Source organism: Manis pentadactyla, chromosome 9, assembly GCF_030020395.1.
Source record: "Manis pentadactyla isolate mManPen7 chromosome 9, mManPen7.hap1, whole genome shotgun sequence".
Taxonomy (NCBI): domain Eukaryota; kingdom Metazoa; phylum Chordata; class Mammalia; order Pholidota; family Manidae; genus Manis; species Manis pentadactyla.
In genome coordinates this window covers 22,529,177-22,555,079 of record NC_080027.1, presented here as the reverse complement: position 1 = coordinate 22,555,079, position 25,903 = coordinate 22,529,177, and the positions used below count along the sequence as shown (strand labels likewise).

Genomic DNA, 25,903 nt, shown 5'->3' with positions numbered 1-25,903 from the left:
GGTCTCTAGGGCCCAGCGGTCGGGCGCGGGGCGGGGGTGGAGTGTAGGGTTTCAGTGACGAGCCCGGACGACCCTCCCCGGCCCGCGGCGGGAGCGCGCGGGACGCTCTAGGACCCAGCGGCGGCTGTCGGGTTTGGGGCTGGAGGAGAAGCCCTGGCATTTCTCTCCTTCCTGTGTGAATGGGGCCGATTGCCGAGCGCCGCTTCCCCGCGCTGCCCCACGCCATGCCCAGCACGCTGCCCGGCGGTCGTCCTGCCCAGCCGCGGCACTGAACGAGCCATGGTCGCCTCATGTGGAGGGCAAAGTTGCGCCGGGCAACTTGTGAGTCTGCGGTGAAAGGTAAGCAGTCCCCGCTCAGGGTGCAGGGAGGGTGCCTCCGAGTCTCCCAGGCGGAGCACCCAGCGGCCGGATGCTCCCCGCCGCCTGCTGCTCCGGGCTGGGGGCGTCCCTTCGGGGCCCGGCGGCTGGGATCTGCTCGGAGCGACTAGGGCAGCCGGTTCGGCGGCCGGCACCGGAATCCTGCTCTTTCACCCAGATTGTTATAGAAATAAAAGAGCAGAACTCCGTCCCCGCGCCCCTCTGCAGGCCCCGGTGCCGCGCCGCCCCGCGCGCCCCGCGACCCGGGAAGCAGGGGCCGGCCGTTCCCCCGGCCGGGCAGCGCGCTGCCATATGGCCGCACTGCCCGAGGCGCGCCCGCGCGCGGGGCTCTGGGCCGCCGAGGGAGGGGGCGGAAGGGGGTGGCCGCTGGCCTCTTCCCTCCGCGCGAGACAAAGGCGCTCACCGGCCCGCCCGACGGCCGCGAGCCGGACCCTTCCTGCCCGCGGGGACGGGGGCGGCCAGGGGGTCGCGCCCGGGAGCCGAGGCTCCGATCGCTTTGGTTTGCGCTCCTCCTTTGTTCTCCCCAGACAAGTTTCTTGGAGAGAAGCTGGGGAGTTTCATCAGGCGCTCCCTTGCTGTTAGTGCGGCCTTTCAGAGAACCTGGTTTCAGGGGGGAAAATAAACTTTCCAAGTGGAACTGTTTTTTTTCCTGGAATGTGACATCTGTGGCGGGAGGGAGGTTGGCCCGTCGGCGCTGACAGCCGAGTGGAGCTGGCAGCGGGGCTGGAGGACTGGGCGGCGGGCCCGGGGAGCCCCGCGCGCACCCGCCGCGAGGCCTCAGCAGCCGGGACTGAACTCGCCGCGACGTTCCAGGTTGCCCCCGTGGGAGCCCAGACGGAGGATCTGGCTCCTTGCCCGCAGCTCTCGCGCCTCGCCACGCCCTGCTCTCTGCTATCTAAATTGGTGGCTGGAAAGACTTTCCCTTTCCATTTTTTGTTCGAAGGTTTTGCTTTTTGGCCTCAGTGGTGGGTTTCTGTCTCCGAGTGGATTATGCTTTGGGAAGTGCCAGGGTACCGTGTGGGTCGCCTGGACTGGGGCTTCGGTCCCTGATCGTGTGGCCTCGGAAGCTTTGCGGTTGGGACCCATCTTCTTGCGGGTCCCTCTGCTCCGTCGCCCTGCGCTTATACAGTGCGGGCGTGATCTCCCCTTGCTTCTTCTGAGGCATGTTATGAGAATCGAGTGTTGTACGGTTCACGAAGTCCCTGAAGGTGCTTTGGGCTCTGCTAAACAAAAACGTTACTTGCCATAAGCGAGTAAAATCAGAAGAGAGGGAAGTTATTTCCAAAAAATTTATTTGCTTTTCGGGAAGTGAAAAGTCAGGGCTTGAAATGTTGGCAGGTCACGGCTCTGCTTCCAAAACTGCTTCCAAAACCCTGCCAAACTGACTAAGCTCCCCCTGGCAGCCCAGCCCTGTTGGCTGCCCACCATTCACGGACCCGGGCAGCTCGCTGTGGACGTCAGACCCGGGTTAACGATTAGGGGTCTTCTAGTTCTTGAAGAATTTCGACCATTGTGATATTTATTTCCCAGAATGGTGCTTCGAACGTTATAAGTGCATGTACTATGAATGCCCTGTGTGGTAATTATGTGGGAACAATACTTAAATGCACTTTGACCCGTCTTGTAGAGGGGTAAGGAGTTGGAAACCACTGATTTGACCAGGCTGAAAAGGAGTAGGACTCAGAGTTGAAGTCTTCAGAAATGCCTCTGTTCTCCCTGGGGGGAGAGGGGGGAGGGGCGGAGGGGATGCTTCGTTTTTGGATAGGTATTCTTTTGCTTTTGGGAGATACATTTCTCTAGATAAGCAAGGACACCCTCGTAAACCCCGCAAGTGGGTAGGAGGGGGAGGAGGTGCTGCCCTATAACTCTGCTTACCCTGCCCCTTCTTCTTAAAATGCACACCAGTCGTGGTCTTTTGGGTTCTTTGCAGAGGATGGAGGGTAAAGAATACTAATGTAGGGAAGGGCATATGAAGATCAAAGCATTTAAAAATACTTCTTTTCGTGGAAGCGACTGGAGGATATAGAGTTTAAATGAGATTTTAAAGCTCTGTGGTTAACAAAAGCTCATGAATGCAGAAGTGTGAGTGATTTTATGGGCAGACATTCTGCTGATCAGACTTAGAGTGCCCGCCCTTGGCCAGTTAGGCTGGAGGCTTCCGGGGGTAGAGCTCTGCTTTTGTTGATGCCGACCCCCCAGGGCCTGGGGAAGAGAAGGCCCAACTAATTGAAATTAGACCGGAGTCTGGCTGGGTGAGAGTTTTGTTGACGAATGCAGCCCTTAGGTCCCGGTGCTGTGTTTCTTCCTCGTAATTTGTGAAAGTGCTTTGAAAATGATAAAGTACTATATAACAGAAAACTTAAAAAAAATTAGTGGCTTATGAAACAAGGGAATTGCTAACGAAAATTGTAAAATTCGCAAAGATTTTCCGAGCCAGTAAAAGGAAGTTACTGTGTTATGACCTGTAGTAGCTCTGATGTGCAAAATTCTCCCCAAGTAGCTTCCCCTCACACTCCAATGTGGCTACCTGCATTTTAAATGCATATGGCAGCAGCTCAGGTCAGGAAATTCTCTGGTGTTTTGAATAATTTTTCTCCTCCTCTGTGTTCATTAACTTTGGTAGGTTCTTGTGTCCCAGAATCCACTAGGCAGTAGAATACTGGAGAAGCAAGGGGTAATTTGGAGGTCAAGTAAGAGGACATATTTGATTATAAGGTTTGTTGGACATAGTCTGAGGTTGTTGAGATTTTTGTTTGTTTGCTTAGCGATTTTTAAAATAATTTTATTTTGCTAGTTTGACTTCATTTTCTCTTGGAGGAAAGGCAAAATTGAAATCTTGGGCATTGTGGGTCGGGCAGTACCCTACCCTGCTTTTGCTGGAAGGATGATAGGCCTGGGCTTGTGTGTTGGCCCCAGGCTGAGTGCTTCTCTGGTGAGGTCCTTGGACCTTGTCCTTGTGAAACCTCGGGACATATCCATTCCAGGCACTTAGGGCCCCTGGACTACTTCCAAAGGGCCCTACACATCAGGCTTTTTTGTTGTGTGTGTGCCTTTTATGAAGGGGAATAGGGAGTAGCTCTAAGGTGCTGGGAAATGTATCCTTGTTAAGAATTTGAAGAATTGGATTTAACTTTTTAAAAAAATATGTCACATACTCCCACTGTATGTGTTTAACTCAGTGGCCCATAGTGCAGCTGCATATACCTCCTTTTTGTTTGGTTTGTTTTTTAAGGAAAATGCTTGCAGTTCACCTTTTCAAAAAACCTTTATTTTGAAATGATGATAGTTTCATAAGAAGTCGCAAAAATAGTAGAGAGGTCCTGTGTACTCTTCACCCACTTTCCCCATTTGGTAACATCTTACATAACCAAAGTACAGTAGCAGAACCAAGAAACTGACATTGGTACAGTCCACAGAGCTTATTCAGATTTCACCAGTTTCACATGCACACAACTGTGTTTGTACGTGTATACATGTGCAGTTTTTTCACATGTGTAGGTTCCTGTAGCCACCATCAGAATCAAGATACAGAACTTTTCCATCCCTTCAAAGTTCTCCCTTGTACTACTATCTCTTTATAGTCACATCTATCCTCCTTTCCCCTGGTCCCATCTCTAAACTCTGGTAACCACTAATCTGTTCTCCATCTCTATCTTTAAGGATGTTACATAAATAAAATCATATTGTATGTGATCTTTTAGCTTTTTCAGTCAAGCATAGTACTCATGAGATCCACGCAACCTGTTACATTATCAATAGTCTATTCCTTTTTATTGCTGAGTAGTATCCCATAGCATGAAAGTACCACAGTTTGTTACTCACCCAGGTCATTCACCTATAGAAGGATATCTGAATTGTTTCCAGTTTTTGGCTTGCACAATTAATGTGACTGTGAACATTTGAGTATAGATTTTTATGTGGACATAGTTTCTATTTCTCTGGGATAAATGCCCAGGAGTTTGATTGCTTGATCTTATATGGTATTTGTTAATTTTTTGAGGAAATTTCCAAACTTTTCCAGAGTGGCTATACAGTTTTAATATTTCCACCAGCAATGTATGAAAAATCCATTGTCTCTGCATCCTCACCAGCATTTGTTTATTATTTTAGCTATCCCAGTAAGTGTTCTAATCTCATCACGGTTTTAATTTGCTTTCCCCAGTGGCTAATAATGTTCACATCTTTTCATGTGCTTGTTTGCCATCTGAATGCCCTCTTTGGTAAAACGTCTGTTCATGTATTGCTATGTTCTAACTGGATTCTTATTTTTCTAACTTTTAAGTTTTGAGAGTCCTTCATATATTCTAATTATGAATGCTTTGTCAGATATGTGGCTTGCACATATTTTTTTTTTCCATCATGTCCTTTTGAAGATGCTTTTTTTTTTTTTTTTACAATTAAGTACATAAAATATAAGTGGTTTTGGCACAAAAACATAACCACTATCCAGATCAAAAACATTGCCAGCAACCCATAAGTCTCACTGTATTACTACAAAAGTAACTCCCATTTTGGTGTTTATGATAATTATGTCTTTGCTTTTCTTCACAATTATACCACTCATACACACTTCCCTAAAGAATATGGTGTAGTTTTGCCTGTTTCTGAGGTATGTAAGTGGAACCATGTTGTTTACATTCTTCGGTTTCTGGCTTCTTCCACTCTGCAGTGTGGATGTGAGGTGCAGCCATGTTTTTGTGTGTAGCTATGGGGCTTGTTCATTCCTCTTGCTGTGTAGTATTTCATTGTGTGAATATACCACAGTCATGGACATCCGAGTCACTGCCAATTTTTGGTGCTTGCACAGTCCTGCTATAATCTTCTTATACATGTCTCTTAGTGAACATACGCATTTCTGTTGGGCGTATATCTAGGAGTGGAGTTGCCGAGTATTCTTATGTTCAGCTTTGGTAGGTCCTACCGCCGTTTTCCAAAGCGGTTGCACTGTTCTACATTTTCATCAGCAATGTGTGAGAGTTCATTTGCTCTAAATCTTCACAAACACCTGGTATTTAGAAGATTTTAATTTTGATAAAGTCCAGTTTATTGATTCTTTTATTTTCTGTTTGTGGATCGTGCTTTTGGTGTCACAGCTGAGAATGCTTTGCCTAGGCCTACAATCCAAAGATCTTCTCTTAGGCTTTCTTCTAAAAGTTTTACATTTTATATTCAAACTGTAATTTTTACCCTCTTAGGAATTTGTATGTCTTAGTACTGATCCTATAAACCATCTCTTAGCTATATATTACACATTTAAGGCTCTATAGCAAACAGATGAGTCAGGCATAGTTCCCACTCTCAAGAGCTCACAAATGAGCGGGATCGTGTGTGGACCATCCCATGTGTTAAATGCAGAAATAGAGACAAGCTTGATGTACCAGGGAACACTGAGCAGAGAGGGGCACTGAACTCACTTTCATCCAGGTGGTCAGGGAGGGCTTCCCTGGGCATGTTGCCCAAGCATGGTGGGAAAAAAATGGGTTCTTGCCTTTGATCCAGTTTCTGGATAGCTTTACTGCCATGAAGTCTTCAGGGTGAGTTACCCTCGTTCTTGAGCACATGCTGAAGGACTTTGGGTAGACTGAGTGGCTGAGGACTTTTTCTGAACAGCATGTGGCATAGTAGCCTAAAAAAGAAAAATGCAGTACTGAAAACTCAATATAAAGGGAATGAATAAGGTTGAAGACATTTAAAGTTAGAATATGGGTTAAAATGAGAAAGGAGGTAATATTTTGGATTGTTTAGTAATAATTTTAAATTGTTTCCTGGCTCTGCCCCCTCCCTGCTGTGTTATCTCAGGGACTTTGACTTGTGAATTCTCATGGATAAAATGGAGACAGTAATAATTCTTGCTTCGTGGATTTACAGGCAGGTGAAATAAACTGATGCATATATATGTGCCCAGGAAATGCCCGCTATTATTGTTTTTATTGAAATAGAGATACAAATGGTTTTATCATGCTATGTGTATTTCTCATATACCCTTTTCTCTGAGAAACTGGAATTCCAGTTTTTACTCAGAGCAGCCAATCTTTTCATAGTTGGGAACACTGTGTATCATGTGCCAAATATTATTTATTGAATGAGTTAAGAAGCTAGGATAATTGTATTCATGATCTAGGACTGCCTATAAAATAACTTTTTTCCCATGTCTAAACCAAGATTTTCTGAGTAAAGAACAGTTTCCTGTCTGTCCTGACCACAGGAGGTGGCAGGAGGTGTGTCTGCTGTCCCGAGCTGGGTCAGAGGTGATGGTATTCTTGTTATCCTCAGTACAGTAGGTCAGGGCTGATGTCACAGGACATGTCCCAGACCTCACCGCCGGCAGCTTCCTTTCCTGTCCCTTGATGACCAAGTTGTTTGGGATTGGGCCTTAGATGTACAGTTTTAGAGTAGTGGTTCTCAAGTGTGGGTGAGCATCGGAATCATCCAGAGGGCTATGTCTTAACAAAACAGGCCGCAGTGTCTGCTCCCAGAGCTCTGTGGTTAAAGGGCTTGGAGGGGCCTGAGAATTCCTGTTTCTAGCAGGTGTCCAAGTGGTACTGTTACTGATGGTCCAGGGACCACACTTTGAGAACCTCTATTTTAGAGCATAGTCCCCTTTAAATTAACCTAGACTGAGGTGCTTAACTCTTCAGAGCTCAGTGTTTTCACATTTAAGTGGTTAAGATTGAAATTGCTTGATTTCTAAGGTTACTAGTTGATGGACATAACTATGTTCTCTGCCTCATTGCTCTTCTGTGCCTCCCCCTTCCCAATTACCACTTCCCTTCTCCCACCCAGTGGTTGTCTTACCCCCCACTCGTTGGAAGATTTGCCAAGGTAGGGTATATGGTCATCATATACAAACCATATTGTCTTGGCTAAGTCACTTCCTCTCTGTAAAATAAATTTGTTTACTAAATACTTAGGGCCTAAAGTTATCCTGAGGCTCAAGTGAGAGATGCATGGGGGCAAGGACTGCATGAGAGGCAGAGCAGGGTGCAGAGCTGGCTTTTTATTATTGTGAGCAGCCTTCGTTTTCCCCTTGGAATGGTATCCTGGGGCTCAGGGATGGACTGCTTCTCCCGATGCCAGGGTTCATGGCTGCTGGGGACACGGTGAAGGTCGCACAGAGGTCGCAGGGATGTCGTGGAGAAGGATCCTGCAGGAGGGCCATATGGCCAGGGGCCCTGAGAGCCTTGCAGACTGAGGTGGTTTGGTGGCACATTGGGGTATAATTGTAGAAATGACCAAAGAAAATAGCTTGAGCAGATGCTGGACTCATGTCCTCACAGGAGAAAAATAAAATTCCATGAATTCTTTTTCTGGCATCTTAGGAACATGTGAACTGGCTCCCACCTGTTTTTTTGTTTCAAGTTCTAGATCTGCACCATCCCCAATAACCACTACCCACACGTAGCTATCTAAATTAATTAAAATTAAATACAACTAAAAATTCAGGGCCTCAGTTGTATTAGCCACAAGTTAAGTGCCTAATGGCCATTTCCATCATTGCAGCAAGTTCCACCAGCCAGTGCTGTTCCAGGGAGGTGTTAGCCCTGTTTGATGTGATGTTGTTGGGCGTCATGGGGTGTGATTGGTCACATTTCTGAGTGAAATAAATCAGCTGTCCCTTGGAAGTCCTGTGTAGACTGAAAGGGAGAAAATACCACAGGGTGGCTTCTCCATCAGCTTGAACCTCATTTTGCCACTTCAAGTTTTGGAGGCTCATTTCATTTGGAAGGTAGGTCAGCAAGTCATCTGGGTCATGCCCAGGATATGGGGCCCACCAGGTTAGCAGGCTGTTACCAAGACTGACTGCTGTTTCTAGAGATGTTTGAGGCTTTGGTTTAGTTCATGGGACTGTCCCAGAGATCTGGTGCTTGAGGGATGCAAAAGGTGGATTTAGCATGGAGAGGTCCTTCTGAGAGGATCTGAGCCGGGCTGTACTCCTCCACCTTGCGTCTTGTTCCACCGTTGCACCAGCCTTTGTGAACGAGAGGCAAGAAGGCGGGCCGGTGTTTGTGCTTCCTCAGATACCATTCCACATTGCAGCGTCCTAACTATTGCCTCCTTTGAAAGTGCTCTATAAGCTGGCAAGTTCTTTTCCTTACCCTTTATCTAGTCAGTCACCAGCTGCTTGTGGTTGACTTCCAAAATACTTCTTGCACACTTTGCCCTCCTTTGCATTTATTTCTCTACAACCAAACTAATTTAAGCACTCATTACCTGTCTCTTGGAATCCTGTGAGAGCCACATAACAGGTCTTCCTACTGTTCTCTACACCTCTTCTGATTCACTCTGTCCTTCCTTCTGTCTCTTGTTCCTCCCATCGTCCCTCCACCCTTCTTAGAGTAGGCAGAGCAAGATAAGGATGATAGATGTCTCATCTCCCAGGCCTGCTTTGCTTCTTCTGTGCAGTAGGTGAGGCTTTGCACCTGCCCTGTGGCCCTTTGCTGGGGAGGAAGGAGGCCTTCAGCTGCTGTTTCTCAGCTGCAAGGGCTGCTCTGGATGGTGTGACCCAAGAATGTGGCCCCCCGAAAGCAGGTGCCAGGCAGGCCTTTCCCTTCCTGACATGAGCTGTGCTCTGAAAGGCTCTGAGAACCATGTTCCTTGTGAGTGAGCCCACTCTATCTAGGGGATTTGGGAAAAGGAGAAAATGGAGATTCCCTGGTAAGGCCCTGTTTACGGAGGGACTAGTCCCTGAGCATCACTGCAACTAAGCTGATCACTCATCTTGGTGATGTGGGAAAACGTTGAAAGATATAAGGGCAGGCAAGGTTGCTTGTCTGGGATCTTTTTTTGAGGAGCAGGGGAAGAAAGAGGAGAAAAAATAGAAAAAGAAACTAGGAAACAAGTTTTTTTAGAATTAGGGAAAATAGTGGAGGCAGTATGGTGGGGACAGCATGAAACTGAGTGCAGAACACACGTACCACTGGTCTACTTCTGGAAAGAGAAATGGTCTAATGTTCGTCTATCTAGAAAAGTGAAAGAAATGTCTTCTGAAATCACAATAAGCCTAAACTATGGCATCTGGGAAAGTGATGCACATAGCATCACAAACCATTTCCACAAACCTTGAAGATAATGGGGGTGTCAGCAGGAGGTTTGTGAAAGACATAATCCTGCCAGACTCGCCTTCCTGGGGTGGTGATTGGCCTGCTAGATCAAAAATGAGTGGTGGTGGCCTGCATGAGTAAATTTACTTTAACTAACTTTTAGATTTTATGCTTTAATATATTCATTAAAAAAAACCCTAAGATTATAAGGTCTAAAAAGGTCTACTCCAAGATATGGATGATCTTAGATCTGACTCTAGAGATAAAATTTTCCAAAGTTCTGAAGTTTTCTACCTTCAACTTTCTCCAAAATAAATTCCAGGAATTTGGAGGAAGAAAAGGAAATAAAAGGAAAAAATAAAAGGAAATAAAATAATTATATTTTAATGGCATTTATTAAGTGACAAGACTGCTTTATTAGTTCATGTATAATTAAGCTTATGCATAAAGTGAACAGATTTTATAGTATTAAGTTTGGTATTTAGGCAGCAATCGCAAATATTCTAATTGAATTTACTCTGAAATATTTTCAGCTTCTCTTAAGAAAGGTACATGTTGATCATTAAGGGGCATGGCATTTTTCATTTTTGGAGAGATTATAAATTAGGCAAACATTTGGTTACAGAAGCAATCACCACTCAATAAGTATGTGTTGAATGAGTCACTCTGGATGGTACAAGTCAATACCCAGGTGGAGAATTTGGTGAGGATGCAGTAAAAGGATACAGTTCTTCCAGCTGACATTTGAAGGTTGGCATGTGCCTGGAACTGGACTAGGTGCAGAATATCTGCCCTTGGCTCCCATGGAATTTACATTTCTCAAAGGGATGCAGTGAAGATAAAAGAAAACAGAAAGCCAATGAACTGGGTTTATACTGCTCTGAGAAGAGAAGGTCAAGAAATGATTTATAACTGCCCTTTGAGTATGCTGTCTTTACTGTAAACTGATTAAGAGGGAAGGGGTTTAAATGACAGGTATCCGACTTAATAGAAGCGTGGAAGAATTCCCTGCAGGGAGCTTGGGAAGATACGGAGGTCATAGAGGCAACAAAGAAATTACTGTAAATGTGGGCTTATCTTATTCTAGAAATTTCTTTAAATTGATTAAGAGTGACTGAATGTGGTCCTGTGTGATCTTGGGAGATGGGCCTAAGGCTGGCCGTGCAATGTCATCTGTGGGGCTTAGTGGTTAAGACTCCAGAACTGCAAGCCTGGATTCACTTCCCACCTGTGCTACCCACTGGTTTTGTAATCTTGGGCAAATTACTTAACCTCTCTGCTAAATTAGCTTCCTCATATGTTAAATAGGGATAATAATAATAATGCCTACCTCAAAAGATCATTATGGGGATTACAAGTATTATGTAAGTTAAAATACGTGAAGTGCTAAGAACAATATCTGACACAGTGAGTTACCCGTTTGCTTTCATCATTGTTCCAGTTACTGTTTCCGTGTAACAAATTGCCTCAAATCCTCATCATTTGAAATACCCATTTTATTATTGTTACAGATTTTGTGGGTCTGGACTGGAGGCAGGGCACAGTAGAGATACCTGGACCTCTGGTGGGAGGGAGGCTGGAGGCTATTGGGTGTTTGGGTTTGGGATTGCTTCACCCAGAGGCGTCTTCACCCACACGTCCACATGTCTGGCACTGGGACTGGGACGACTGAAAGGCATGGCCGGCAGTCCCGAGCACCCACAAGTGGCTTTTCCCTGCAGCTTGGCTTCCTAACAGCCCTAGGCTGGTCAGAATTCTGACCCGGGGGCTCAGGTTCCAGGTGTGAGTATTCCTCTAACAAGATAGAAACTATTGCCTTTTGTGGTCTCATCAGGAAATCGTATAGAAGTCACTTCCATCTTTCTGTATTGGTCCACGGACGAAAAACCCTGCCTGAATTCAAGGGGGTGAACCCACCTATAGGAGTGCCAGAGAATTTGCAGACGTGTTAACTTGATATAATCATCATCATCATCATCATTATTTAGTATTAAAAACTTAGCACACAGTAAATCCTCCACTATTTGGACCACCAAGCAAGTGCATGTTCTAGGGATGTGAATTTTCTATATAGTTAATGGTTTTTAAATATTTAATAACTAAATATTTTGATAGTAGTTTTTCTGCAAGATTCATCTCCCCATCTCACCTCTCTCACCTCTTGCCTTATGAAACTTTTCCTTGATGGTTCAGGATCCTCATTATAAACACCAGTTAAGGAGAGAGGCCTGTAGACAGCTAATACAAATATTTCCTAGCAGTGACTCTACTCTTTGTATAAGTTCCACAGTTTCTTCCAAGAGGATGCTTTGCTATGCATAGGTAAGGTAATGTTTCTAAAACAGACAGTAACTGAAGGTACAAAATGATAGAATTCATGTGAAAATTCATTTATATGCTCTGTGAGCATCATGGTGGGTGGTACACTTGCAAGCCCTATGTTAATGATATTTCCCATTTCTTAAAGATTTTAGACTGTGAGAACCCTGGGCTCTTATGTGGAAGTTGATCAGCGCTCACAGACCAGAGTCATCAGCACTGTAAAGCAATTCAGATGATAGAAGATTTTCTGGGTCGAGTTTGGAAAAACTCATTTTTTCTTAAGAGTGCTCAAATTGACAGATTTGTTTTCATTGGCTGTATCTAGCCTTCTAATGCCCACAGCTTAATCTATATCCTTAAAGACCTCCTTGGAAATATTAACATTTATGGCTTAGTTGATTATTTTGCTCACTAGAAAACAACAGCAGCCTATTACTTCAGCTCTTTTTCACTAAGACCTGCTCTTAAAGCAGCCAACCAAGGATACATGTAAATCTAGCAGCTGAGTTTTCTGAATGTGATAAAGTGGGTAAATCAGTGTGTACTGATCTATAAACACTGTCTTGTTCTGAAGCTCATCTGTTGCTTTTTCTTTATTTCTTTTCTCTTTTTTCTTGCCCTCCCCACTTTAAAAATCTATAGCCATATTTTAAGTCATAATTTTAAAATCATAATCCTTGGCTTATGATATGTCAGTTTTGTCTGATGCAATTGGCAACTAGCCTGAGAACTGGAAGTGCACGGGCTACAAGGTCTTAGATCTGAAGAATTCTGTGTGTTGATGGGGACATGACGCCACTGAGGAACTGCAGAAAGCTCACGTGTCAGGAGTTTTGCTGATGTGCTTGCAAGGACCAGATCGGACCCAGTAGGTTCTCCCAGATGAGGTGGGAAGTCCTTGGGCAATCACCCGGTGGGGAGTGTATCAGGGGTCATCTGAGGCATGTTTTACAGTGGGTGACAGCACAGATTGTGTCCACATTCCTTTTAATTTTCTCTTTGAGTTGATGAGTTGTACAATCTGGTAAGAAAAATGGAAAATTAGTGCTGATTATATATCACTGAAGAGTCTGCCTTATTGAATCATGTAAAAAAAGTTTATAGAAATCTATGCTCTGTTCTTATAAAGCAAAACTTTCAGCAAAATGTCAAAAAATCTTTCTTTTTGAAGTTAAAGAAAAACCCTCAGACTCTTAATTCTGTTTATTAACTATACACCTCCATTAAGCAAAACTTGAGGCTCATCAATACAGCAGTGAAGTCATTGCTCCCGTTGATGAGGTTTGGGATTCGGAGATTTAGAATCTCTCGAAATGTTGCATCATGTTCTGGTCACAGTGATTCAATGTTTTGTTTTGTTTTTTCCCTCCAGAGAATTATTGTAAATCAGTTTTGAAACCCTTGACTTGGAGGAAGTACTCGGTTTTACTGCACTAGATATTAGAGAAAAAGTTCTAATGGGTCTCCCAGCCAACTAATAATGTTATTCACTTTAAAGTGAGGGCAGTCATTTTAATTATTTTATTTTTCATCTTATTGGCCAGGCCACTGTAAGACTTACCATCAGGGATTAAAAATAGGCTTTTTAATTTGCCACATGTTATGAACCTGAAGGAAAAGCTTTCTCCCACTTTTGGGAGTAAAGGTCAGTTTTTCCTCCAGTGGAGAGATTAGCTGCAGTAGATGCTGGGAACAGATTTGGACCCCCATCCTGTTATGTATACCACAGCTGGAGTGAAGGAAAAGTTATAGAACAAAGGTGCCAAGGAGAGAAGAGTTTTTCTTCTTATTTGTAATGCTTAGGACAGAGTCCACCCTCCCGCTTCCCTAACTACCTTGTTGTCCTTCTGTCTGAAGGTGGACCCTGCCAGGCAGCAGAGGGTATTCAGGTTGGACCCTGGTTCCTAATAGCTTCTCCAGGTCCCCCTAGCCCTTGACCTGCATGCCAAGGTGGCTGGACGAGGTAGGAGTTTTGAAGAGCCTTTGGACAACACCATGCATTCTTTTATTTGGTTTCTGATAGTAAGACCACAACGTTAAGCTTATTTTTAGAGAAATTGTGTATTTTAAGACTTCTCTCAACCCAAGTTCTTGGAAAACTGAAAATGTCATTTTTAGTGTAGTTTGTTGGTCAGCCAAACAATCTGACCTACATAAAGCTCTAAAAGCCTTCATCTCTGACTTGCTTGATCATCTCATTGCTGCTTCTAGAAAGACCAGGGACTTGATCATCTATTGAAAGTTAATTTTGTAGTAGTGATTCCCGTTTCATTTCCCAATATCATGAAAAGAAGCTGAAACTTCCTGAGCACTTACTGATGCTGGAACACTGCTCACCAGTCCCTCGCATTGTCTCATATAATCTTCATAACGACTCTATGCAGCAGGTGCTATATTATCTCCATTTCCTGAAAAGATAACGAGCACCAAGAATTGAACTCATTTGCTAAGTCTTCGCAGCTAATAGGTGGCAGAGCCTGGGTTTTTACATCGTTTAAGAAGCAGATTGGCCAAAACAATGCACAAAGCATGGCAAAGCCTGTCTTTCCATCTGGATATTTTCTCCTCTATCTTTTTTACTTAAATCTTCTTCGCACTCTGCTCTTTCAGCTCAACAGCATCGTTCTCTTTTCACTCCTCATGGCTTAACCTCCTTTCCTTTGTCTAAGGATTGCCTGGCTTCCTGCTGGGCAAGTTACTGCAGTTTCTTTTCTTCCCACCTCCTAAAAGGAATTTCATGAGCCTTTTATTTCTAGAGAAATATCATTGTTGATTTATACTCCCTTTTATAAAAATTCCTCAAAGGCAGAAAGATGCATCTGTGGACAGGTGTTTTTTAGAGGGCCTGTTGTCTTTCTTTGGATGCATTTGCTTTAATCAACGGGGTCCATTTGTCTGATGGAGTTCAAGCAGAGCTCTGTGTCACGGGGCCTCTCCTGCACGTCTTCTTCGATTTCCGTCAGTGTCTGGGGGCGGGGGCCCCTTCCTTTGCCTGAGCAGAAAGGTAACTCATTCATTCAAACCAGTTATAACTGGTTTGCAGCCATTTTCATCTTAAAGTTCTCCTAAATTTCATGTCTTCTCCCTTCCCCATAGAAGCTATATAAACAGAATAGTGTTTCTCAAAGTATGGTCTGTGGAACCCTAGGGTTTTCTGAGACCTACACATATCTTCCTAATAATCCAAAGACACGTGTGCCTTTTCACCATACTGGCATTTGCACTGGTGCATGCCTGGTGCAGCGATGATGCTGGATGAAGTGCTGGTGCCTTGCATGAATCAAGGCAGTTGCACTGACTGGCCAAATGTCAGTCTGTCCCTCACCAGCACACAGTATACAAAGCCCATTTCACTGAAGAATGTTCTTGTTGAAGCAGCACAGGTGATTAATTATATTAACTCTCACACCTCAACTATGTCTTTTTACTGTCGTGTGTGGCCCAATGGGCAGGACGCAGCCGGACGAGGTGCACCCGGGGGCCTGGGCTGGGGGTGCCGCTGCGGCAGTTTTCCTGCAACGCTGTGTGTAGTTGAAAGAAGAGATGATGAACTGTGGTTACCCTGGGTTGGGTATTTGGTAGCTGTTTTCTCAGAAGTCTAGAAAGGGAGCCTGTCGCTTCAAGAAAATCAATGGATGGTATTCATTGCCCATGATACCACTCAAGCTGTCAAGGTGGAATCAGAATGCCGGAAACCTTGCCTTAGCCACTGTGCGTGTGACAGCTTCCCAGCACGTAAGAGACTGTTCTGATGATTGTGATCTGCAGTGTATAAACAAGTGTGATTTTGTTGCCATTACACACTTGAAGTATTTCCATGTACGGAAGATTTGCATATAGTCCAGTGAACCAGTATTTTCCAAATGACCAGTGTAGGATGTGATAAAACCTTGTGTGGGTGAAGAAAATTCCCTTCAAAGTGAACGATGGACCTGTGGATTTCGGTATATGCAATACAGAGGAAAGTCCAAGGAAAAGTCACTTAATATGGTTTTATATTTCACATTGCAACTACTTTTAAGAAATTACCACTTGTGGGGTTTTGGTGTAGTTTCAAAGAACAGTCACAATTATCTGAGGCTATGAAAATACTCCTCCTTTTTCCAACCGCATATTTGAATGAGGCCAGATTTTCATCTACTTCAACTTAAAGTCATATAGCAACAGATTGACAATAGGATTGAATAGGATATGAGAATTCACTTGTCCTTTATTAGCCACACATTAAGGAAATCTGCAAAATTAAAAAAAATACTATTGTTTTCACTACTTTTTTAGAAATGAGTTTTCCTAGAATTACTTAATGTAACTTAGAATAGGTTTATTGTTTTATTTTTTATTTGTTCTTTAGAGTTTTTTTTATTGGGGTGCATATAATAAAAAGCACAAATCTTACTGTACAACTCAATGAATTTTGACATGTGTTTTATACTCATGTAACCATCACCCAGAATCAAGATATCAAACAATCTGACTGATTTCCCCCCTTTACTTATTATTGTTTTCAAATGAATTAACAATATTTTAATGTTTCTCTTTTTTAATTTCTAGTACAGTAAATATGTATATCTATGGCCTACATGAACAAAAGCTTATTAGGTCCTCAATAATTTTAGGACTGTAGAGGGGTCCTAAAGCCAAAAAGTTTGAGCACTGCTGGTTTCGTGGTGGACCCTGTATACAGACTCTGGAGCCAGGCCAGGTGGGCTTGAATCCTGGTTTTGCCCTTCACTCATTGTGTGACTTCAGGCAAGTTGTTCTCAGTGCTTTAGTGCCCTCACCTGAGAAATGAAGACAGTCCACGTGGATTTGTTATAAGGATTAAATGAGTTAACATGAGTTACTCAGAACAGTGCCTTTCACATAGAAAATTCTCAACAGGGTTTGATTAGTTCTGTTTCAAGGGTGCATCATTGATTTGCCTCCAGAACATTTTATTGTGTAGCTTGTTTCTCTCTATTCTCCCTCTTGGCATCATGGCTGATAATAATTCAGGGGTTCATCCACTGGGGTTTATAGCCAACTTCATGAAATTAGTGTGTGCTTGTTCTTCCCGGCCTAGGGAGAAGCTCTGTAGCTCTTGACAGATTCTTTTAAAGGGGTGCCCTTGATCCCAAGCCAGCAGGCCAAAGAGAGGAAGGAGGTAAGTGTAGCCCCTGGGTGCAGTTCTAGATCCAGTGTGTGTGAGCTCTGAGATGGGCCTGCACACTGGCATTCCTGCTTGCCACTCCATGCTGCCTTGAGCCTGCCCGTGTCACTGTATTTGTGCAGTTGGGCAACTGTCCACTTGATGTCTTTCTCTTCATTAGCCTGTCAGATTTGGGTCCCCATACTAGGTACTGTCTTGTCCCTGGCAGATGCTTAATGACATAGATCTCTGTGGAATGAATGAATGAATGGATGAATTAATGACTAAATCTGCATTTTGCTGCCAATGACCTGTTGTAACTCATAGGTGTTGTAAGGGCCCCCGGGTAATATCACAAATATCTAGGTGTTTTAAAGTATCACTTAAACTCAAAATTGGGCTTGCATCTCAGCCTTAGAGCTATGAACTGTGTGACCCAGAGCATGTCATTCCTGTTTTTGTTTAGGTAAAAAGGAGATAATGAGACCCAGCTCTCAGAGATGTGAGAATTACCTGAGATGTTTATGTTACATCATACTCAGTGATGTTTCTATGCATCTTTCCTTATAAAACCAGACAGCTGCTTGTCTTCTAGGACTGTGGCAGAGTTGAGTATGTGATTTTTCAGTTTCAGATTGGGCAAGTATTGATCATATAACAGGGTAAGCATTTTCACAGGCTTTATCTCATTGTGTCAGATTAGATGTATTTTTTGGCGCAGTTTGTTCTTATATCTTTAAAATGGTATTTTAGATGTAACTGACATAGCCGCATTCCCTTACCAATCATTCAGGGCAGCAATTATGAAATACAGAGCACTTTATAACGCTGTGGACTTCAAATCTGAATCTATTAAAAAGTAACATGTTTACGCAAAGGATACCAAAAGAGTCAATGCAAGTTGGTTTATTTTTCAGTCACCTCCTTACTTATCCCGAATCATCAAATCCGAAATGCTTTGGCGTAAACTGATGGATTTACACAATCTCAGTCCACCACAGCCTTAGGAGTGTGTGTGTTGCCTAGGAGCTTGTACGGCCGAGAAGTACAGGCTCCCACACCTGACTCTGCCTTCCAGTGGATCATGAAGGGTAGCCAGAATTCATTTCTGGTCTGCATTTGGGAAGCTCCCGATTTCACAGGTCTGACTTGGAAGTGACATTTTAAACATGCTCCATGAGTGGCTGTGAGCACCACAGAGATTCACTGGTAAAGTGGAGGCACCATAATGAGAATAACATGTGGCCACATAGGAGCCACGAGGAAGGGCGACTTCATCAGTTGCCTGTGTTCTGGTGATTGGTAGGGAGTGTACTCTTGTTACTTTAAGCTTTTACAAGAAATGATGCAAATAAAATAGTTCTGGGTCCTTCTCTGCCTCATCCGGACAAGGAGGGAAAGATTCCCAGTACTTTTCCCCATTATCCACAAGCAAGAGCATTTCATTAAAACCCCCCTAATTTTAATGTAAGAAGCAGACAGGAAAAAGCCTGTAGAATTAAGTGGGTATTATTGAGGGATCTTTGGAAGGTAGAATGGAGTCCGAAAAAGAGCTTTGCTGTTGGAGGGGCTGTGACTCTGAGCATTACATAACCACTGTGAGCCTAGTATGGCTTTCTGCAAAATGGGCATAGTTGTGAAAATTAAACACGGTAATTTTTATATCATCCCAGCATTTGATAGGCCCTCAGTAAGTTGTAGCTCCTACTATTTTAATGACACTCTTATTACTAAAGGGTTGTTTAGTTTCTTGGGTAATACTGGTGACTTTAAATTACCAAGTTCATTCTCAAGCTGAGACTGACCTAAAGGTGGAAAGGTGGGTGAGTGTGATAAGAAGGAATGCATTTTTGCGTTGAGAGTCCCCATCCCTGTGAGATGCTGCTACCTGGCAGACATTCTGGTGTCGCCCGGCTGCACCAAGCTCATGGGACCTAGAAAGCAGGAGGAATCGGGTAGCAGATCAGAACTGTCTGAACTGCTCCTCTCTCTTTAGTGTGAGTGAGGGAGAGGGCTTTGAGGAGCACAATTATGCATTCATGTTGTCATTTTATGTCCTAGGGTTTATTTTTAAGCTGTTTCACCTGTTTGTTTTCTTTTGTTCAAAAAATATTAAGTACTTTCTGTCTGCCTACAGTGACAGAAACACATTTAAGCAATAGAGTTTACATGCTAGTAAGAATTATTATTTCTCAGGGGGAATACAGTGTGTGCCAGAACCATTCAAAAGAGTACCTTTATGATCCTGAGAGTGTTTAAAGATTATTGCAATTTCAGTAATTTAATTAAACATGGGCTTATTTATTAAAACTTATCTGAGCAAATAAGTTCTTGAGGTCTACTGTACAGCATAGTACTATAGCCGGCAATACTGTATTTTATACTTATTTGTTAAGAGGGTAGATCTTCTGTTAAATGTTCTTTGGGAGGTGATGTGTATGTCTGTAGCTATCCTGATAGTGATGGCTTCATGGGTGTATACTCATCCCTGAACTCATCGAGTTGTATGCATTAAATAGGTACACCTTTTTACTTGTCAGTCATACCTTAATGAAGTGTTGTTTCTTTAAAAAAACAAAAACAAGGTTATCTGAGGAAAAGAACCTCTGGAGCCCAGGTACTTCTAACTTTAGATAGGTTCACTACCAAATAGCTCAACATGAAATATGACTTATGATATTGTCATGGACAATTTTGAGTCAAGATATTTAAGTCGCCTTTGGATTTTATGTTAATATCCAAATTTAAAAAATGATTTCCTCTTTGTAGATAAAGGACTGGTGGCTCTGGGCTAGGACTGGGATGATTCCTTTTTTATACGGATGCCTTCAGAGATCTCCTGGCTCTGTTCCTGCTCCCAGACCTGTGACGGCTGCACGAGCCAAGGGCTTCATTTAGAGCCGAGTCCCAGGGCTCAGGGCCTGCCTGTCGGGCTGAGTGGGACGAGAGCCCACCTGCGTCTAAATGCGAGTTTGTGTTCAAGTTACAAAATCCCTGTGATGATGTTATTTCTAACATTGTGTACTGAGGCTCTGCAGGAATTGGATGGTACACTTGCAAATAACTTGTTTTAGCAATAGAAGGCTTTTTCTCTTGTTTTGTTTTTTGTATTTTTTGTTTTCTCCAGTAGCTTTTACCAAGCCTTGGTCCCCTGAAGAGTTTGAAAGAGAGAAACTCATCTTTGAGCCAAGCTGTGTACAACTAAGATTATGTTTATAACTGGTTATTTTAAAACGTACCTCAAGTCCTTTAAAATGTACTTACTGAATGCCCGTTGTGTTAGAAACTGCTAGGTAACTGTGAACATGTGCAGATGATTCATTGATTCAATAAATGTGTATTGAACACTTAATATGAGCTTATTTCTGCTGAATACTGGAGATAAGAAAGTGAATAAGACATGGTCCCTGCTGTCAATCAGCTTATGAGTTAATGAGGGGAGAAAATATAAACTAATACATAGGGGATTTACTATGTTGTGGCATTAATGTGCATGGAACTTGACAGGAACACAGATGAGTAGTATGTAAACAATTGGGGAAGGACAGGTAGATGACTTCCTGGAGGAAGTGGCACTAGAGTAGGGCTTCCAAAGATGTTCAGATAGTCAGCATATATATTTTAGTAGTATCTTAATTATATTAGCATTATATTAGCATTGAGCATTATTTTGTCAAGAATCAGAGTGTTTGGTTGGAATCTGCTAAGCTTAGGTCACCCCGACTTCAAACAGGGAGGGGACCTTTTGGCTTCTATAGTGGGGGATAGAACTTCCCCAAGGTTCACACTGTGAGCTCAGGGTTCCCTAGTACTCAAAGTATCTAATCAGAGGTGACTGACCTTCAGGAATATGATAGATAGTAGTTGGAAGTTGGGTCACCTGATTTCTAAATTATTTTCCAGTTCTGGAGTGTTATGAAAATAATGTGCTAATGCCTTTAAAAAGTTCCCTTAAATACTGGCTCGTGGGCCTGTAGACAGAGTGTGCATCCACCTTCTTAACCCATAACCCAGCTACATTAAAGTTTCCTTTCCTGAAAGAGGTGGAATATTTTCACGGCCTGTCCCTGTGCTTCTCTTTTGCCAAGTTAGGGTCCTCTTTCTCCCCAGCACCGGCAGGTTGACATCCTCCTCATTTTTCCCCAGTTGAGCTCACATGTCTCTTTCTCCTTATCATTTCAGGTCTGTAGTAGATTCCTCCTGAGCTTCCAAAGCTTTGTGTCCCTGCGGTAGAACACTTACTCTGCAGTGGGATTTGGGTAGCTGTGTGCACGTTGGCTTCCAGAACCAAATCATAATATCCTAAGGCCAAGGACGGTGGTACTCATTTCTTGGTATTTATAGCTCCTAGCACAGTGCCCTGTTGAACTCAGTTGTTACTTTAGAAGGTTAAGCACACGTTCTGCATTTTGGTTCACACTGATAGTATCTCAGGTATTTCTAAATAAGCATTACAAAGTTAAAGTTTACACAACGTTAGATAAAGTTACTCATTACAAATTCCACTTTGAGAGAGTCTAAATGAGATAGACTTTGGTGTATTTCTTATTTTATTTGTGTTCTACAGTAGGTGGTTTGGTCCAGGGATTGGAATTCGGGTTTGGTGCCCAGGAAGACCATACCATGTAGGGAGAGGGTGGGAATCTTGGAAACCTTCCCCCTCCGGCTCCTTCCCTATCCCTATCTTGGGTTTCAAATAATGGTTCCTTGGGAGAGTGAGGTGGTGTATTCCAGTGTATGCTCTCGGTTTAGTGGTGGAGATCCCTCTTTCCTTTTAAAAAACACGTATGTTGCATTCAGGTTTTCCGAGAGGAGGCTCCCCTGACCTGTCTGTGCTTCACACCGGTGTCAGGTTCCTTGGCTGTGAAGTGGCTAACCCAGACGTGCTAGCTGGGTTTCACAGGGCTTGTGAACAGACTAGTAGCCCTTATTTTTCAGCTTCTAGTCATGGGTTTTCCAGGCCCCTCCTGAACACTGGTTCTAGGGCACGTGTCTCCCGGAGCAGAGTAATCCACTCCCTGGAAAAACCTCGAGTTCTGCCAGAATAGGAAGGCTTGGTTGCTTACATTTAACTTTGGGGCCCCTGGCACACTCAGGAAGTCCCTCAGGTCTCTGAAAGGGAATGTCTCTGTGGTTCGAATCTCTGTTATAGGAGGTTATTCTAACCTAAACAGTGAAATTGTTTTTAAATGCTGTGGGAGGTTTTGGATTCCACGGAGCTGGCAGTTTTGCATTTTGGCAAATGACGCCTGGGCATCGCCTTGCAGGTAGTGGAGGATTTGAGGATGGGGTCTTGGCCCGCGGATCAGGAAGCACCCGCTTCCTTCTGCTGCAACGGGAGGAGCAGTTGCTCCCTCCACCTTAGGGAAGTGGAAGGTGCAGCAAATCACTGGGAACTCAGACTGACTGGGAGCAATCTTTGTCCTTTCCTTTAAGTTCTTAACTTGGTAATGAGACCACCCCAGAGGCTAACTCCTCATCCTCCATCAGTCAGCAAGTAGTAAGAGAGTGTATCCCTTCTGTACTGCTTGCAGGAAGGAGCGAGTCCATGTCTGGTGCCTGCCCTCCAGCTTCTGCAGGGCAGGGGCACTGGCCTCTATTAAACGGCTGCTGCAGAGTTCTATGCAGTTGACGACCAGGAGCTAAGCTGTGTAGTTCCCATCACAGTTGCTGTGGTACTTGAGAGAAGGAAGGCCATTGCAGGGGGAGGTGTTCTCGAGGTTGTCAACTGCAGAGGTCAGTTTATTGGGGTGAGCTTTCTATTGGGGAGAGGCGTGTGAAGCTAGAGGATGGCACTCCCAGTCGGGATGGGGAAAATGAGGGTGACGTGGTCATGGGACACTGGGATGCTGAGGGCCAGCAAGGCTGTTAACAGCTAAAGGAGCCTGATTGTAGACAGCCTCACAAACCCAACCAAATTTGAACTCGAAGCTATGACTCCAGTGGTTCTGTGCAGGGGGTGGCACGCTCGAAGTGGAGTGTAAGGACAGGCTATTTCCAAGCTGTGTGAGTGTGGGATGACCGTGGGCTGACAGTTTGAATGCCCTCCAGTGTTTAAACCTAAAGGACACTTCTGAGCCTGTTGTGTGGCCTGTTGACAGACCCAGGGTCTGACCTTGGGGAAGTATGAGTGAAGGTGAAGGTGAGGTAGATGAGCGGATCACGAGGGCTCTCCTTGTGCCTCTTGCTTCCCCAGAAAACTCACTTTATTTTATCTTAATTCATTTTTCCTTCAACAATGAGGCCCTTTGTAATCGCTACTATTGAGTAAGGGGAAAAAGTCTTGCTCAGGGTCACATTACCTAAAGGCCTCTGGACAGTTACAAAGAAAGTAACAGCATAAAACCATAACGGGAAGGAAGTTTTCAGTGCTTTAGAAGCAAGCCAAAAGCAGTCACGCTCATAGAGAAGCAAAGGATTCTTCTTGTTGACAAATGACATGCAGATTTTGTAAAGAGAAAGGAACCATTCTTGGTGAAATGGATCATGGTCAATATAAGACAGAAACGTTGAACGCTCAGGCTAGAATTTCAGAATTTCACCCTTTGTTGAGGGCAGTACAGACCTCTAGCTCTCCTTCAGCCTGGGAGCCACCGGGGCTGCGCTCCTGCCTCCGCAGAGAGAGGCCCTGCAGAGAGCTGACTCCGTTACGTTGTGTGTTGTTTTCCACTGAGTCTGCCCCTTTTCCTGTGCACACTAAAGCTGTATGAGGGATTATCCTTAGACAAGGTACTGGTTTGAAAGAAGTAAGTGACTGCAAGTTACTAAATCAAGAGGACCTTACATGGAAGTCATCTTTATGAAGGCCCTAAAGGCAACTGCATGTGCATATTACACACTGTGGAGCCAGCAGAATCCTTGATTGGCAGTGGACCTCCCCTAAAAACCAGCACCATGACTTAGCCCCTGGACCTGAGCCGAGCCTTGAAGGGGCTTCCTGGGTGGGAGTGCCATCTAGATGTGTGCAGAATGGCTACTGAAGAACACAGCCTTCCCCTTCTGTGTCATAGGTTTTCTTCCAGTTTCTCAGTTCCGTTATCCTTGACCCTGTTGGTCAGATCATGTACCCTGCATTTTGCATAAGAAAATAGACTGAGTCTGTGCTGTAGGAGTTCCTAGTGAAGATTTTGAACTGGATTACAGAGGAAGGGCTGTGTGCTGTTACAGGCATTGGAACTGTGATTTTAGACTGATCTTCGTATGTCATTGATACTCAGCTTACATTCATCTTTTAGGTGAGAGTCACAACTACATTATTTAACTGTATAAGATAAATATTCTAGCTGTCAGTTTTTTTCCCCCTCTCCAGTCCAAACATGCCTATGACATGTGTTAGCACATGTGCAAATACTACTTCATGTGTTGAGGTAAAGAAACTCAGGAGCAGATGAGTCAATTCCCATCTTATGGACTCTCAGAAGAACTAAGTAGTTACTACTAGCCTTGGCCTTGTGGAAAATAGGTAGATTAAAAAACCTAGCAAGAAATTTCAAATTATCAGTTTGAAGTGATTGTTGAAAAACATTTTGTTCTAATGGAATTATCTTTGGGGCAAGGATTTTAGTAACAACAACAGAAAAAAACACGATTTTTTTTTCCCCTAGGGTAAACTTAAGTTTGTTTTGCCAAAAAGAGCCTTAAACTTGGTGCCCACGCAGAGCAGGAAGCCAGCCTGGGCCCCTCCTGCTGAGGGTCCCCACGATGGTGTATGCGCCGTATCAGTGTTGCTGTAGTGGTATCTCATGTTCAGTGACTGTAGGATTGAGTTCAGTGTCACGTTTAATTGGAACAGGAAGCACAGTCTGGTTTGTGTGTGAGGCAGATAAGCTGGAGCTGAAACGCCAGTGCCTGGCAGAGGGCCAGGACCTCTACCCCAGCTCACACTGCCACATGAGCCTCCAGAAACCTCTGTGTGGGGCTGAGTGCGCTGCCCCAGGCTGGACCTGCTCTTGCTGACACATGCTCCGGCAAAATGACCGCCCCTCTCTGTATGTCCTATGTATCGGGACAGACAGCCGCTCTCCCATTTTAGTTCTCCTTTCCTGGCCTCCCTGCCCTCCTCCTTTCTGTCCCCCATGTTGACCATTCCCAATCCGCAGATGACCTGACCTGTCGGGGCTGCGTTGTATGAAAGCGTCTGTGCCTTGCTTGGCTCAGCGCGTCTTGAAGACTGTTATTTTGACCTCACGGGTCATTTTGGTGCGGAGCTAGACTAGTGATAATTCTGAATAGTAACTCTGGAATTTTATGAATCAAAAAGGCAGCTACGCGTGGGAGAATGCCTCAAGGGTTCTCATGAGTCATACAGGAAGGAGGGAGAGGAGGGCTTTATGACACTAATAAATGTACTAATATAAGACTTTGCTTCTTTCCCTCCAGGTCCTCCTCCTATTCGTTACAGTCCCAGTAGTCCTGTGCCGATTCTAGAAGACCCCAGCCACTTTTTCCCAGACTTTCAGCTCTACTCTGGGAGGCATGAAGCATCTGTTCTGACAGTGGAGGCAAGCAGTGGCTTCTGGGAAAAAGTTGGTAAGTCCTTTTATTGGCACTTGTGTCAGAAAAGCCAAATGATTGTATGTTTCTGGTTTTTAGCTCTTTTGCACAATTTTTTCTCTGTCCTCATTTTTAAAGATCAGCATGTTGGATAATTGACTGTCTCTTTGTTGATAGGTGCCTTATTTTTAATGTTTATGCTATGGTTAATAGACTACTTTAGTATGTGGCTCAACGGAGAGAGTTCCTAAGTATGTAAGAACTCCAGAATTTATTTTTTTCTGCTAGGTTCTTGAAATTTACTCTTTTTTTTAGGCTTACTTTACTTTTTTTATAACTGAAATATAGTTGATATGCAATATTATATTGGTGGACATCAGGTGTACAACATAGTGATTCGATAGTTACACACGTTACTAAATGCTCAGCATGTTAAGTGTAGTTGCCACCCATCAATCTGCAAAAAGATATTACAATATTATTGATTATATTCCCTGTGCTGTACTTTCAACCCTGTGACTAATTATTTATAACTGGGTGT

At 43.9% G+C, this 25,903-nt stretch overlaps 1 protein-coding gene across 6 annotated transcripts in view; it reads left to right on the top strand.

The window, feature by feature from the left end:
- The window catches only part of AMOTL1 (angiomotin like 1), a 142,063-nt gene that overhangs the window by 48,475 nt on the left and 67,685 nt on the right, over positions 1 to 25,903 (top strand). For 5 of the 6 annotated variants that reach the window (XM_057507099.1, XM_057507100.1, XM_036923319.2 and 2 more), the window contains one exon: positions 25,249 to 25,398. In XM_057507099.1, coding sequence (XP_057363082.1) covers positions 25,249 to 25,398 — 150 coding nt within the window. Of the gene's footprint in view, positions 1 to 77; positions 340 to 25,248; positions 25,399 to 25,903 lie in introns of those variants that run through there. The other variant, XM_036923321.2, reaches the window with a different exon arrangement.